General features: G+C 40.8%; 1 protein-coding gene and 2 pseudogenes across 1 annotated transcript in view; all 3 read right to left on the bottom strand.

Annotated features, from left to right (window-relative positions):
• LOC103725624 (vomeronasal type-2 receptor 116-like) overlaps nt 1–2,530 on the bottom strand; it is a 6,501-nt gene extending 3,971 nt beyond the window's left edge. Inside the window, exons 1-3 of the mRNA XM_008822927.3 lie at nt 2,252–2,530; nt 1,075–1,878; nt 137–364 (exon numbers count right to left, since the gene is read on the bottom strand). Of these exons, the coding sequence (XP_008821149.1) occupies nt 137–364; nt 1,075–1,815 (969 nt within the window). The 5' untranslated portion in view covers nt 1,816–1,878; nt 2,252–2,530. The remainder of the gene's footprint in view (nt 1–136; nt 365–1,074; nt 1,879–2,251) is intronic.
• Nucleotides 2,531–10,168: 7,638 nt separating this feature from the next.
• On the bottom strand, nt 10,169–13,751 carry LOC103725627 (annotated as a pseudogene).
• A 486-nt stretch (nt 13,752–14,237) lies between these two features.
• Nucleotides 14,238–14,771, bottom strand: LOC115068398 (annotated as a pseudogene).
• Between the last annotated feature and the right edge of the window lie 1,538 nt (nt 14,772–16,309).

The following is a 16,309-nucleotide window of genomic DNA, read 5'->3' on the forward strand; positions in this document are numbered from 1 at the left end:
AAATCTAGTAAAGTTGAGGGTGAGCAGATAAATAACTGTATGTGGTACTTCAGTGACCTGTGAGGAGGCTCAAAAGCCATCAGTAGTTTTGATGATTTATGTCTAGTGTAAAGAAGTTTGATTAAGTGCCCCCTACCTGTCTGCTTCTTGTGGCCCACTCTATCATGTCTTCTGATAAATACAATTGTTGACCATGTGGAAAAAATGGGGAAAATTCTCCTATTTTTACTTTAGTTCTGAGACCTTGAGAGAAACACAAAATGTTGAAAATGTCATACTGTCCATGAGGTTTTTCTTTCTGATTCATAGTCACTGTGTCTCCAGCAGGATTAATAAATTGGATCTTCTTCAGGAAGGGGTGCAGCTGAAAATTAGGCATAATTTGATCATGAAATATTCCCACATTTAAGATAGAAAACCTGAAGTTCTTAATGCACTTCATTTTCTTTAATCTTATCCTCACAGTGTAAGTTCATTGGAGAAAAGTCAGTGAACGAATAGGGAGAATTATAACTGTCACTGTGAGTCTAAAACATTAGTCTTGGGATAAACTGCCCAAACAAATTAATAGCAAGGTAATAAATAACCATTCTACTGGTTTACAGGTATGTATGCATTTCCTATATCACTGTTTTAACAGTGTCAGATAACAAATTGCAATCGTCAGTACCTAAAGTTCCTGGATATCACCCATGTAAACTACCCATTTTATTAATGAGTATATTATGAAGACTTAAAGAACAAGTTATTTTCTTTTATCATTGAAATAGTTCCTGATCAAAACAATGGGTTGTCTGCTTTCAATTTTAAGATGATAAGAGAAGGCATGATGTTTATGTCTTCTAACAGAAGTTACTGTTTCTTTTACAAAATGTCTATGTTAAATTCCACTCTTATTTATGATGTGTATCCATGTATAGACTTACCTACTAGACATTGAAAAGGCACTCAAATTTTTATACCTGTAAGAAAAGCTAATATACCATTTGAGTGTATTGAGCAGATAAGTATTTTGGCACTCTGAGGAAAGGCACTTTAGTGACATTGCATAGCATACAGTGGGAGCCACACTACCTGCCAGTGTTGAAATTTCAGTTTTTCCCCAGCTACTGGCTGCATATCTACATGATAAAGGAGCATCTCATGGAGGGAGTGGGCCACAGCATACACAGCATTGTATATATTGTAGCTTTCATCACTCATGGCCATGTTAAAATTGTGCCACATTAACGATTCAAATGAGGTGTTGGATGACCAATCCTTCAGTGTCTTGAAGTTATTAGATGCCACTGAACAATTAAAACCTATCCACCCCAGGCTAGTCAGAGTAATTTTTTCAGAGTGGTCAGAAAGTTTCAACGTCTGGATAAAATTTTTAAACCCAGAAATTTCACCATGATGATGTGAAAAAGTGAATGTCCCAAGGGATGAGTCAATGTTGAAATCTCTCTGATTGATGACATTATCCCATTGTGAGGTGCTGAACCAGATTCTCCTTATGCCTAAATATTTCCACCATCTATAGCTTTCAGCTAGAGTAGAGTTCACATTACCATAAATGACCACAACATTTGCTGATGATGTCATGATTTGTTCATAATATATGTGAGCTCTTGTCATGTATAACTGCATTCTTAGAGGAATCATGTTCACAAAAGCTAAGCAGACTCTGTTTTCTTTCATTTGTCCCCTAAAGTCTGAGAGAAACTGAACACCTTGTTCATCATCTGAGACAACCAGTCCCACCCAGTTCCAGCTGAAATGAGCCATCAAGGAGACCATAGCAGAGGCCAGATACGTGTCTTTGGGTTCCATCTGATACAGATAGGGAAACTGTTCATCATCACTCAGGATAGAATAGAAAGATCCAAAGGCAATCTAAAGGACACAGAACACAGGAAGCTGCATTATAAAGAGGATTATCAGGAACATCAGTCCAAGACCTGAAGTGTGTTTAGCACCAGCTGGAAGTGCAAAAAGGAAAATTTGCTCATGTCAATCGAATCTGATTCCAATTTCTGAAATATTCTAGGCAACTGCAAACATAGCAATGTTTTCTGCATAATCTTTTTTTAATTATTCCCCTTTTCTATTTCTTACAATGCCTCATAAAATCATTGAGTATTTGGCCCTTGATCTATATAGCTTGGAACTGGCATAAACCCACTCTACTCCTCTCATGCTTTCTAGACACCTGAGTATGGCATCAAATTAGACTTGTTTTCATTTCCCCTTTCAGACCCAACCTCACCTGTGGGTATTTTAAAACTGTGAAGTATAATCCCAGTCTGGAAGATGATGACCATAATGGTCCTGTAAGTACTGCTATAATCGATGCCTTTGTTATGCAGGTGTAATTAGGAACACCCTCGCCATCTTTCCCAAGAGAAATGAGTGTGTCAGACAACACAATCGCATCAAAATTCTTGTCAGAAAGAGTCCAAAATATTAGAGTGATGTTGGGTAACAAATGGGTGTTCCTGTTGATCTCCTTAGTTGCAAGTCTCAAAGCCAGAACAAATTGGTAATCTTGGGATGACTGCCTGAAAAGATGACAGTGATCAATTGAAATAAGACTTAGATATAATATGTTGTGAAAGGCCTTCTGAATAGTTTTTCTCCAAAATTCTTATTTTGAAGCCATCATTCGAATCCTGATGGCATGAGAACATGACATATTTTGGAAAAGATGTCTCATAATTGAGATTTCCATTCTGTTTAATACCCATAAAGATCAGATTTAATTTCACTGCTGTAGAATTAGAACACTACATGCCAACCACAGATAGAAAAGCTCAGTTTCTAGACAGCAGACTTGCCAATGTCTTGACCGTGAATTCTTCTTCTCCAGAAATACAAAAGGAAAGTGTTTTCTATACCAGCTACATTATAGTATTTCCTATGTAGCAGTCTACACCAGCTGAGAGCATACCTTTTGAAACAACTCATAAATGGCTCGATGTTACAGACAATACATTTCCCATAACCATCCTCCCTCCTGTTTTCCTCTCCCTCACATTATGTCAGTATTTTAAAAATTCATATATTGTCCTGAAATGGTGTAAGATCAAAGGCTATAATTATTTCTTTATAATAAATTGAACTTCATTTCAATATAAATTGAACCTCTGATTATAGTGACAAATTTTACCTTTATTTCATTAATTTGTAGCCATTATTTTCACCCTGGTTTTATTTGGTTTGGTTTATAAAGTAGTATACCTGTGTAGCTTCTGTATTACCTTTAGTTTTGGATTTCCATAGATTTATATTTTTATTTCATACATCTCCTATCACAGGATATAATAAAATGTATAATTTTCCACCAAATTTGACATTTTAAAGTTATCTCATTCAATTGCCTTTTTTTGATTATGGAAGTTCTCTGAAGAATGAGTCGCCAGACCAAAACTGCTGTGATTTAACTTGCATCTCAAATACTGAAAATTTCACAGTTCTTTCATCTTTGATATGTGGGAAGAAACCACTATACCCAAGAAATGACGTATAATAAAGATGACAAATATATCTAGCTATTCCATGCTAATGTGATATAACTTAATCTTTCATATAAAGTACATTAAAATGGAATTACAGTTGAAATCCAACATGTTAAAATATTCTAAATCATTCCATGATAAACTGGACTCAGAGAAATAGAAATGCTCCTGAGTTAATTCACAAGTCTTCTGGTTAGGAACTCACACATTTTTCTATTAGAAATTTGCCTAAAGCAGAAATATAGAATATACCCTTTCTCCAACACATAGAAAGTCAAAAAAAGATATTCTTTCATTCATAATGAAAAAAGAGAAATATGAACAACATAAACAGAGAAGTTCAAATATTTAACCACATGCTAAAGCATGCATTGGAGAAGAGAAGGCCTCATCAACAAATGGTGCTGTTAAACCTGGATAGCTTAATATCAGATCAGAATCTCTGTGAGTACCTGAGGAAATCACAGGATAAACACATGAGCAAACACGCACAGGCAATATTTCCTGAGTCTGATTTAAGCAACTAAATATCAAAGTCCATAACTGAGATTTATGAGTATGTGAAATCAAAAGACTTCTGCGCAGCAAGGAAACATTCAATGCTGTGAAGAGGCAGCCTTCAAAGTGAGGATACTTTTGCCTGGCATAATTCTTGGAGAGGATTAGTATTCAAAAATGTATAAAATCTTCCAAGTGTGTAAAAGAAATGAAGGCTCAAACTAATTTATAAATAGAAAATGATGAAAACAGACACATCTTAAAAGAAGTGCAAATGGCCAATAACGTTGTGAAATTATTCAGAACCATAGTTATCAAGAACGAAGATCAAAATGGCAGTTAGATACCACAGAATATTATTGACTAAAGAACAGTATCAAGTGCTAGTGAGGATGTGTAGGAAAATGAAGACATTATAAATTAATTGTAACAAGAACAATTGCTACAGTCACTGTAGTTAACTTTGGGGAGTTTCCCTCATAAAGTCAAAATGGAAATAAACTAAGTTGGAGCCATACTCCTCAGGGGAATAAAACTCTTGGGAAACAGAGTCAGTATATGTAAGTGATCCCTGCATATTAACAGTACCAGTAATATCGCTTTGCAGTCCACTGGAGTATCTGCCAATACAAGGATGGACAAGAATTAGTGATGTGCCCAGCAGTTAGTCCACAAGGAAACATAGTATTGCACTGTAGTCATAGTAGAAGATAGAATAAAAACAAGATGACCTGAAAATGGCAGAGGCTCCTCTAGTCCACAGTGGGACAACAGGGATAAGTCAGTGTAATAGAGGGTGGTAAAGTTTGGATATGAACATACATGTTTGCATACACAGACCAATATGTGCACAAATGGCTCAATGAAATACATGAATGCAGAAATTTAGTGTTTTAAGAATTATAATTAAAGGCAAAATCAGAAAGATGCAAAAAACATTAGTTCAATTAATGATTAATTTGTTTGCTTTTTTTTTTTTTTTTTTTGGTCTTTTTGAGACAGGGTCTCCTTGTAGCCCCAGCTGACCTGGAACTCACTGTGTAGACCAAACTGGCCTCAAATTCACAGAGATCTGCCTGCCTCTGCCTCCTGAGTGCTGGGATTAAAGGCATGCACCACCACACCTGGCACCATTAATGATTAAATTCTTTAAATAAATTTCCATTATAAATATTTCTTCTTCTAGATTGTATATGGAAATCAGTAGTATGATGTTTCTTCATGTCATCACACATATTTTCTTACTGGAAACATGTTCATATAAAATTTCAGCAATGCTGACAGGATGCATGAAACTCATGAAGACTCAATCAGACAAAAACCCAGCATAAAATGAGGGAAATGGTCCACAAGTCCCAACCAGAGCCACGGAACTATTGGTAAATGATTACTGTGTGGTGAAGCAGAGTAGATCTTTTTTAAGGGAGTGTCTCTAAATAGACTGACTAGACTCCAGTGGATGAACTTGCATGGAGGGACACATCGATAGAAATGCTTGATGGATAAGAATTAACCTATAGGAGAGAAAACTTGAAATCTGGCAGCGGGGGGTTGGGGATTTATGGAGGGTAGGAGGAGAAGGGAAGGAGGGTGTCTTTGATTATGATATATTACATAAAATGTACAGAAAGTAATAAATATATTAAAAATGAAAAAAATCTAGCTGCTCTTGATAACAAATTATTTTGTTTTTGCATATTCACATGTACATGTTGCTGAAACTTTTTATCACAGAGTAATTGCAAACCTACAAAATATTTGCTATAAAATGCCATCAGCTTATAAACAGCTTAACAATATTCAAGTCAAAGTCATCTAAACTACACCATGGTAGGCAATCAACATAATTCTTGTCTTTGATAAAAAAGTGTTATTAAAGAAGTTATGTATTGGTAACATTCACTTATTGTTTAGTTTTGAGTTATACAGCCAAACATCTTTGTTACCATCAAAGGTGTCTACTTAGGACTTCAGTCTTTATGTCACTATTACTCAGCTTTCAAGAACAGCAGCAAAATAGCTTAGAAAATAAATGTAGGATAGAAAAGGCTTCTTGGAGTGATGATTTTGAAAACAAGCACATTGATAGGTGGCTCTCTTGATTTGGAGGCTGTGGAAGGAAGCACAGAGCATCAACGTGGGAGCATGTGTTGGAACAAAACACTCAAGTGGTCAGAATAGAAAGGACAATTAATAGGGAAAATTGGGTTCACACAGTCCCCATTGTAATGATTTTGTCCTTAAAGGTCTACACAACTTTCCAATTGTACTAATCTAGGGTGTTACACATGAAAAGCACCGCAAATGCAAACTGTAGAGAAATAATATAAATGCAAATGGATTTCTTTCTTAACCACCAAGTGCCTTCTTTATTGGTGAAATACTAAAGCCACCCAGAGACAGTGCTCCTTTTTTAGCCATTCAGCAGCTCATCAGAAGAGCAGGCACGTTTGAAATCACAGACCAAAAACCTATCACAAAATAAACTTTTATTCAAGCCAGACAAGATGCAACTAAAAAAAATGTTTCATGAAGAATACAGATTAGTGGCACATGCCTTCAGTCCCAACACTCTAGAGGCAGAAACAGGAGAGATCTGTGAGGTCAAGTTCAGCCTGGTCTGCATATCAAGTTCCAGGCCAGCTGTGGCTACAGGGAGACCCTTTCTCAAAACAAAAGCCCAAACTAAACAAACTAAGGAACATAGATTGACAGAATATGACTCAAAGGAAAAGCTTTAACAAACATGAAGTACAGTGACTGTAAAATCAAAGTGAATTTAAATGTTTCAACTGACAGAAAATATTTCAATAGTAAAACATCTATATGAAGAAACACTTATGTATAAATGTTATATATGTTTATTATTTAATCCTTCTCAAACAGTGAGAAAATGAGACATCAGACTTGATAATCACTGAAGCTTAAATCATATGAAGAAACATCAAAAACATTCAAAAGGAAATTCACAGACCTGAGTTTTTGGAAGATCAGTGATCATAAAGATGGCAGTCTAGACAGAACTAATGAAAATCTCTTAACTAAAGGATGTGTTACCAATATGAACATATGACATTTTGATGGAAATAGAAGCATGAATTCATACAAATACACAAAATATGTTAAGTACATGAAGCCATTCTCAGCAGAAAATAAAAAAGCAGGGATATTGGAACTCCTGAAGGTATAACAATACCTGACTAAACTAATGAACAGAGTTGTAGGAAGAAACCTAGCCTGGACCTGGCACAAGAATGGATGGACAGGTGAATGCAAGAGAACAGAAGCCCCCGAAATAAGTCAGGCAGCGGCAGTTGTGGGATATAAGACACAGGTGCCAAAGGCAAACAGGAGGGGAAAGATGAACTTTTCAACAAAGCGTGCTCATATTCACATATAAAAATATGATACTAGATCCCCATGCCTTAACCTTTAGAAGAGAACTCTTTAAGATACAGGCATCTGCAAAGACTTTCTGTAAAAGAAACCAATACCTCAGGAAATAATAGTAAGAATAGGCAAAAGAATGACAGGAAAAAGGTTTCTTCATAGGAAATGAAGCAACAAAGTTAGGACACAACCTGAAGTGTGTGTTTGTGTGGAATCGATTGCCAAATATTCATCTGGTAATTATTATCTGAGATATATGAATAAATCAAAGAACTTAAAAGTAAACAAATCTTCCAGTGAAGAAATGGGCAGTGAATTAATAGTTTTCAAAAGAAGAATACAAGCCAGGCATGGTGGCGCACGCCTTTAGTCCCAGCACTCGAGAGGCAGAGGCAGGTGGATCTCTGTGAGTTCAAGGCCAGCCTGGTCTACAAAGGACAGCTGGGGCTACAGGGAGACCTTGTCTCAAAAAGACCAAAAAAAAAAAAAAAAGAAAAAGAAGAATACGAATGGGCAATAAATATTTGAAAAAAGATCCTGACTGCTTTTCATAAAATGATTGCCCATTTGCATTTATTATTTATTTATATTTATTATTTATTTTTGTCTTTTGAGACAGAGTCTCCCTGTAACCCCAGCTGGCCTGGAACTCTCTATGTTGACCAGACTGGCCTCGAACTCACAGAGATCCACCTGCCTCTCCCTCCCAAGTGCTGGGATTAAAGGGGTGCACTACCACACCCCAGTCATTTGCAGTTCTTTGAGTCAGGCCCATATCATTTTTTATTTATAAATCCATTTTCTTGTTCTCTCACAAGATTTCATGTACAAGTTTTAGTAAACAAAGAAGGAAAATGCAAAAAATATGCATAAAAATTGTTTAACACCCTAAGCTATCAGGGAAAGAAAAACCAAAGCTGAAGAGAAAGCTTAGTTTCTAAAAGCACTTGCTCTGCAATCATGAGGATCAGATATTTGGGCCTAGGATACAAGTAATATGTCAGCATTCTTCACGACTGCTCATAACACCAGCTCTAAGGGAAATGGAGACAGGAGGGTCTGTGTCTTGCTGACTTCCAGACCACCTAAGAAAGCAGGACCTCATGAGACCTGCTTTTCACCTCTTACACTTACCCTTGGTTTATTTAGAGTCAAACACAGTATTTCATATTAGAGAACTGCACTGCAGGGAAGTTTCTTTATATAGCCAGAATATCTCTTGAAAGTTTACGTCTACCAATAAAGTGTCATTAATGAGAACTTCCATTACATGTATTGAGTGATTGAGGACAGACCTCCCCAAGCTCAAATATCAAACAGCACACACCCACATGAAGAAATAACAATTAACAGCAATCATCAGAATCAAAGTGTATCTAGAGCTGATATTGTAAACAATACGCAAATTGCTTCATAAAATTTAGTAGACAAGAAAGTTAAGTGTACGAGATACAAAGGAGAATATAAAAATCCATAGTCAAAATCTATAGTCAAAAATATAGTAAAAAATCTGGAAAAGAATACACAAGACAGATCCAGAAATCTTTGATAATGAGAAAAATGACACAATTTGTAACACATAATCCTGTTCTGAAATGTTGGCAGCTCCCCAAACGTTACCTGGCACTCTTGCATACAATAGAACATAACATCAGCAGATTCTGCTTATTGCCTCTTCTCACAGGAATGGAACATGTCATCTGGAAATCCCCAAATGCTCAAACTATGCTAAACTTTGACTCCAATACTGGCTGTGCTTATTCAGGTGAAAAAGAATCAAATGGGAAGACAAATACCTGTTTTCAGATCTCCTGTCCCTGCTACTGATTTAAGCTCCAGAAAGCATGGAGCGCCACTGCCAGAAAATGATGATGCACAGCTCACTTAAAAGAGCAAATAAACTTCTACATGGAAAGTTTGCACATAAAAAATCATGAAGGCAGAAGAGAGAGTATCTGGGAGGGAGAACAGAGTCAATGGTAGTGGGAGGGGGATGGGACAGGATGAAGGGGGAGGACATGATCATAGCACGTTGTACACATATATGAAACTGACAAAAATAAAAATAAAGTCTGGTCTGGCAGGAGAGGCACAAAGATCAGCTGACAGTCTGCAAAGGCATTAGGAGTTGCATGGTAATGGGGAAAACCTTACAGGCCCCTAAAAGGACACACTGCTATATCCCTGTTGTGTCAAACTTGTACCGGTATATTGGTTTGTGTCTATGTGACATTGCTGCGTGCCATACAGGTACAACTATTAGAAGGAGAAACACCGATGATGGAGCAAGGTAGAACGCTCCATCTCAGAGCTGCCAGCACTGTACACTGGAGTGTACTTAGCAAGAAAACACAATAATCTCAGAAGACACTAAATGTGGGAAGAATGGAACAAAGACAAAAATTTCAAGTGTCCAGGCTGTGCCTGAGATGATCAGAACAGAAGACAGAACACTGACCTATTCTTCCAGAGTTCTCGTGTACCAGCAACGCTCAAACATGAATACATGAAAAATACTCACTCTATATCAAAAATTTCATCAAAGTAATCATTCTTCTGGGAGTCCTGTTTTGCAATAAGTATCATACACAAACCATTCTGTGTACCTCCAATGTCATTGCTCAATCTCCAAAAGCACCTGGGATCAGTCCTTCTGCACAAGAGGAGGGGAAGAGTCTGGGCCAAAAAGAAAAGCATCAGAGTGAGAATCACAGTCATGTCAGGAAGCTGAGCCTGAGAGGGCACGGGAAAGAGAGTGACATCCACATAAGTACACAGGGTACAAAGCATGGTTTATTAATTTCCACAAATGAAGACGCCACTTACATTCCATGATTACTTTCTATTCTGGGGACTCCACTCCCCTGAGGAATCTGGGACTCTTGTTGCTTCCTGGACTTAGCACCTGAGGTCTAAAAGTCAGGAGACAAAAACAAGATCGAAAATATGTTTGCAGACCATTTCTTCTAGCCTCAGGTGCCATGATTTCATCCTCATCTTTGTACATCCCCAAGGAGGGTTATCACTTAGGGAGATTTGGTCCTAAGCCTTTGCCAACAAGAACTCTGTATGAACGTTTGTAATGTGTCAGAAGATTGCATCAGTGGTCCGAAGTTAGTTCTGTGTTGAAGGGGCATGAACCTGCCCACATCAAAGGTCATGTTAACACACTGAGCATCATGCCCTACAATATCTAAATTAGGGAGGGGAGTTTCACATACTCAGTGTCCATCAAGTCACAGGGAGTTCATGGTATGGCCCATGCATATCTTCACACTAGTCTTCTGTGCAGAATCTCCAACAGCTGTATGCTTTGTACGTTACATAGAAAACTAAACCAATCACCACACTGAATCCAAAAATGCCCAGAAAGATGCTCAGTCTAGTCACTCACTGTCAGTGTTGACAGTTATGTACATATTTGAGCTTCACAAGATGACCCCCTGCCTGTTCTGCAGTTCCCATGGATCCGTTGTTTGGTGATCCTGTGCTCTGTCTATCACATTTGTTTCTTTCCTTGTCATGTTTATTTTAGAATTGAGAGTCAGCCCAATATTTACAGTTAAATTCTTAAGCTTTCATTTGATCAGGAAGGAAATTGTTCATTATTGTTCCATTCTAGAACACCATATTGAGTACGGGAGCAGCCTTCTTCCTGGGACTACAGAGAAATCTGGAGAAAACAGGGCACTATGCTTGCTGTGAGCAGGTGCCAGGCCTTAGAACTTGAAACGACATACACAGGCAGGTCTTGAGTTATTTTAGACCCTGTTAATATTTTAAAACCAATACTTTCCATTTGTAAAACTTCTACTTCTGATATGAAGTATCCTAGAAAGTGATATTAGCAGACGTATAATACTAGGTAGGAGTAACCAGACATGAGTGGAAAAAAAATTCACAATTCAAGATAGTTAAAAATTCCAGTGCTCATTACTGTGTATGTAGATTCATTGGTAGTATTTTAGGTTATAATTATAGATTATAGTTATTAATTTAGTTAGCAAAGAAAAAATGGGTTATATATTGACATCTTCATACATGTACAGCACTGCACTCTACTCATATTCACTGTTCCATTACTCACATTCATACCAGAACTGTACCTACTCCTCTTCCATCCCCTAACAGCCCCTTTAAATTTCCATGGAAAAAAATGTGAACTTCATGTATATGCCTATATTCTTTTTTTTTTCCTGGTCAGATTAAAAATTTATCCTCTGCCAAAGGCTTTACTGACAACTTTCCATACAATTATTCAAAAAAACCCCAAAAACCAGAATACAGGAAACAGTACCTCATACACTAGAAGTCAATATAACAACAGTCTTTTTAAACAAAAACAAAAACAAAAATCTTCCCCAAATCTAAGAACTTAGTATTAGTGGTGGACAGGATGCCCACCAAGTGAACCAAAACAACCCAGCAGAGAATTCAAATCAAGGTAGTAAGATAGGTAGAGAAGGGATCAGATTGAAAAATTACTGCTTTTGTGACAGGGCTGGAAAAGATAGGCGTGGGGTAGACAGTGTCTCTTACAGTAGCTATCACCATGTGTTCTTCCTCTAGCTTGCCCAGTGTCCTCAGTGCTGACTGAAGTTACTGCTGTGAGAAGTCACTGGGCAGGAAGGCTGTAGACCATGCCTGTGCTCTCTGCCCTTGGAACCACCCACCTGCAGGCTGATCACCCCTGCAGCCTGCTTCTATTTCAAGTGGGAGACCAGGTTCCTGAGAAGCCGCCTCTGTAGGCCTGGCTCCACGGTCCTTCAGTGCAAGGCCCACCGGGGGTCGCCTGGGTGGCTAGGAGCACTGCATAGCTATTGGGGATCCCTTACTTGATGGGACGAGTGACCTCATTCATCGAGCTTGGCCTTGTCCAGTCAAAGACGCTGGGCAATCATTAGCTGGGTCAGCTTGCTTCCAGAAGTGTAGTCTTCAAGGAGATCGCGGATTCCTCTATGGTCCCCCTCTAGGATGTGCAAAGATGTTGGGAAGCAGCTGTTGTTTACACTAGAAGCCGATTCCAACCCAGTGGCAGTATCTGCCCGTACACTGAGTCTTTAGCTTTTTGGTCTCATGTTTTGGCTCTTCAAGGGTCTTGGGCGCTGCCTTAGTGGTCCGATGACTGCGTTTCTCTCTCTCTCTCTCTCTCTCTCTCTCTCTCTCTCTCTCTCTCTCGTCTTCTTCCCATGAGAACTCTGGAGATTTGTGGCGGTGGTAATGGAGGCCCCTCTCCTGCTGTTGCGGAAGGAGTTGCTGTTGCCTGACTCCTTGGTTCCTTCACTGGAGTGATTCTCCCTGCAGCTGCGCCATGGGATGAGGTCCCAGCCTCCTTCAGACTGCTTCCCCCCACCTTTGTTCCTGCTCCGTTCCTCATAAGGAGAGTGGGTTGTCCTCCCAAGGTCACTGGAAAGGCTCCTCAGCTCGCCCCTCTTCCCAGGGCTTGGGTATGCCCTGGTCCACGTCCAGCGTCCCTCCCCGCCTCCCCAGCCCTCACCACTTCCTCTGGTTGTGCTCTGAGCGGCTATAGCCCTTTAGGCTGTTTCTGAGGACCAAACTTGTACTGAGGCTGTTCCAGTCCTTGCAAAAAGGTCCGGTCTTGGTCAGAGTACAGAAGGTGTGCTGGGAGGCGGGGGGCAGGGGTGGTGGTGGTGGTGGTGGTGGTGGTGGTGGTGGTGTGTCTATCCCCTACCCTAAGGTCAGCATGCAGGTTTCGATACTGGTTATATCCATTAGTGACCAGCTCGTAACGCAGAGAGGTGAGGGCTGGTACTGTTGGGATAGCAGAGTCTCCTCTCCTTTGGCAAAATCCACCAGGAGCCTGCGGTCTGGACCACCCAGGTCAAGCCCCTCATTTCCACACAAGCAGCTTGGGCTCTGTCCAAGCTCTCATACTGGATGTAAGTAAAGCTGTCTTTGAGGTGATCAATGATGTGAACGCTCCCAAGTGATCAAACTTTCTGGCCAGGGCCGCCAGTGAGGTGTTTAGTCCCAGACCATACCCTCAGAGGCGGATGGTGGGGTTAGGCCTGCCACAGCCAATCTTTATAGGGTTTCTGCCAATCACCCAGCCATCATCGCCACCTTAGCCCTGTGAGCCATGTCCAGGCACTGGAACTTGAGGAAGGCATAGGCTCCACCCTGGCCACAGGCAGGCCTCTTGATGGCCTCCTCTGTGACGCCATATTTCCCCAAGGCCTCTTCGAAGCTCCACCTCAGACACAGTGCTATCCAGGTTCCCATGAAGAAGTTTCCCGTGGCTCGCTGGTCTTCCTCGGGCATCAGGTCGCCCGGCACACGACTGGGTAGCTGTAGGGTCACAGCATCCTGCAGCCCTTGGTAGTTCAGGGTGTCTGGGTTGTGTAACCCCTTGAACCCTTATATTTAGACAATTATCTCTCGATGATTTTGTTCCTAATGAGACAATGTTACTCAGATGTTTGAAGATGTAAGACTTCAAATCTTGGTCTACAATATTTTAGTGCCCATCTACAACTAAGGGAGGCACCCACTATTGCTCTAGCCTAAAAAATCAAATTATGGCTAAATTTGTTTTCTCTCCCTATCTAGAAGCCTTTGAGAGGTAACTGACACTGATTCTAGCCACTCCAACTGCTATCAAAATGCCTGAAATCAAATCCTGAGTCCATCACTCTCAAGTTCAGCCCCAGCTCACAATCCGGTGGGCAGACATTTTCCCTTCCCCGAAGGGAACGTGTCCACTGCAAAATAAAACTCTATCCCCCTGAGAGTTTTATCTGTGTCTCGGTGCCTCAGCCTCCATTCTTTCTCCCGCAAATTTTTACCTATCGCAGGGCCCGCTCCCCACACAGCACGGCTACCGGGCAGTTAAACCGGCTCTACTGGAGCAGGCGGTCGCAGAGGAGCAGCCGGTGGGCCGGGCGCGCTGATGGCCCCACGGGCCCCTGATGCCGGAAGTTCCCGTAGCCATTCGGCCGGCTTCCGCTTATGCGACGGGCGCGGGCTGATGTCGCCCAAGCGCCTGAACCGTTGGAGAACCGGTCCTCCCGGTGCTCGGCGGCAGCGCGGGACTCGGGCTGCTGCGGAGGAGCGTCTCGTCCTCCCGAGCGGCCTGGGAGCCCGGACCCAAAGGTTCCTCCCGGAGGGCGGCGACGGGGGCAGCGGGAGTGGCGAGGCCTGGGCTACGCGGGGTACCAGGGTCCTTGAGGCCTTGCGGCGCGACCCCGACCGGCGGCGGAGCCCGCTCCTCGCTTGGTGATTCAGGTCCCAGGCACCGCGGCCGTCGAGATGCCCGTCGCCCCCGCAGTGGGACTGGACACTGGCCCGGCAAGAGCCGGGTGCCGGCGCCGGGCGCTCACCGGCAACAGCAGCCCAGGAGGCACTGCCCTCGACCCCGCCATCTTAGACTATGCCTATATTCTTAAGTAAGAATATACATCCATACACACAAATATGATTCAGCATATGAGAAAAAACATTTCTTTTTGGTCTGGCTTTTACTGTATAACATGGTGTCTTTCTGTTGCATACATTTTTTTCTGCAAATAAGAGTTTTCTTTAAAGCTGAATAAATATCCACTGTATATATGGATCACGTTTTCTTCATTTCTCTGCTCATGGACGTATAAGCTGATCTTACAGCTAAGTATATAGTGACTAATGTTCCAATAAGCATGAATGAGCAGGTGTCTCTGTTTTATGATGTAGATACTTTGTACACAATACAGAGTGGTATAGCTGCTTTGTAAAATGTATTTATCTGCTTTCCCTGGATAGCCAAAACCTTAAAATGCTAATTGTTTATATACAACATCCACTTGAATCATGCTATAGAGTTTTGAAGCTATGAAATTTAATGTTTTATATGTAGATATTAATTAGGATTTCCTTCCAAAACAGGTGTTGGGAGCCAAAAGGCCAGAAGAGAAACATCTTTATGGCTTTGAGAAAAAGACAGCTTTATGGTTTCCTGCAAATCTTTATGGCCTTGAGAAAAAACAGCTTAATGGTTTTCTGTAAGTTTCTATAAGATAGCACTTAATTAAAGAATGTAGAAAAACAACTTTGTGACCCAGGCTAAGTCAGCCTTGAGAAATGTTTTATGCTCACCATAACAGTTAGCAGATGTTCCTTTAGGATAAGAAATGCCCCTTGAATAACCCTCCCTAGCTATAGCATCCAACAACACCAATTAGTGTCTGCCCAGCACTTTCCTTCTCCTCACCTCCCCCCCCCCTTTTCCACTACCAGTATATATGTCTGCTGCTTTCAAATAAAATTTTGGAGCTTGATCAGAACACTGTCTTGCTCTCTTTCTTCGTGTTCCTTGTTTGTCATTCCTTCTAGGACCCCCACTCGTCGTGCCACTGTAAAAGTGTCCTGCGGGTCGGGACACATTCCCTTTTTGATTTTCTAATTTAAAGCAGTATAGGGTTTTGTTACTGTTGTTTTTGTTTGTTTGGTTTTTTTCTTCTTGAGACAGGGTCTCCTTGTAGCCACAGCTGTCCTGGAACTCACTATGTAGACCAGGCTTACATTTTCTTCTGTGGTTAGTGCATGGAATTTGGTCAGAAGGCATTTTGTTACCCACAAACAGCCTTGCCACTATTGCACCTGTGGGTATAGTTTGCCTGGAAGGTTGGTACTGTAGCTCATAGGGTCCAAAACTGGGTAAGATTTTTGGTGACTATTCTCACACAGCAACCTGCATAGAAGCCTTTGCCACTGTGAATATTATCCATCAAGGATCAAAGATATGTTTAAGAATCTGAACGCTCTGCAGATTTCTCAGCATATTCTCTTTTGGCATGTAAAAATAACTGGTTTTGTATGTGCATTTTATACTTTATAAAGATGGTTTTCATCTGGGCACAGAGGCAGAGGCAGGCAGATCACTGTGAGAACAAGGCCAACCTGGTCTACGTAGTGAGTTTCAGGCC

The sequence above is a fragment of the Nannospalax galili genome, unplaced genomic scaffold (genome assembly GCF_000622305.1).
Source record: "Nannospalax galili isolate Female #2095 unplaced genomic scaffold, S.galili_v1.0 scaffold2849, whole genome shotgun sequence".
Lineage (NCBI taxonomy): Eukaryota > Metazoa > Chordata > Mammalia > Rodentia > Spalacidae > Nannospalax > Nannospalax galili.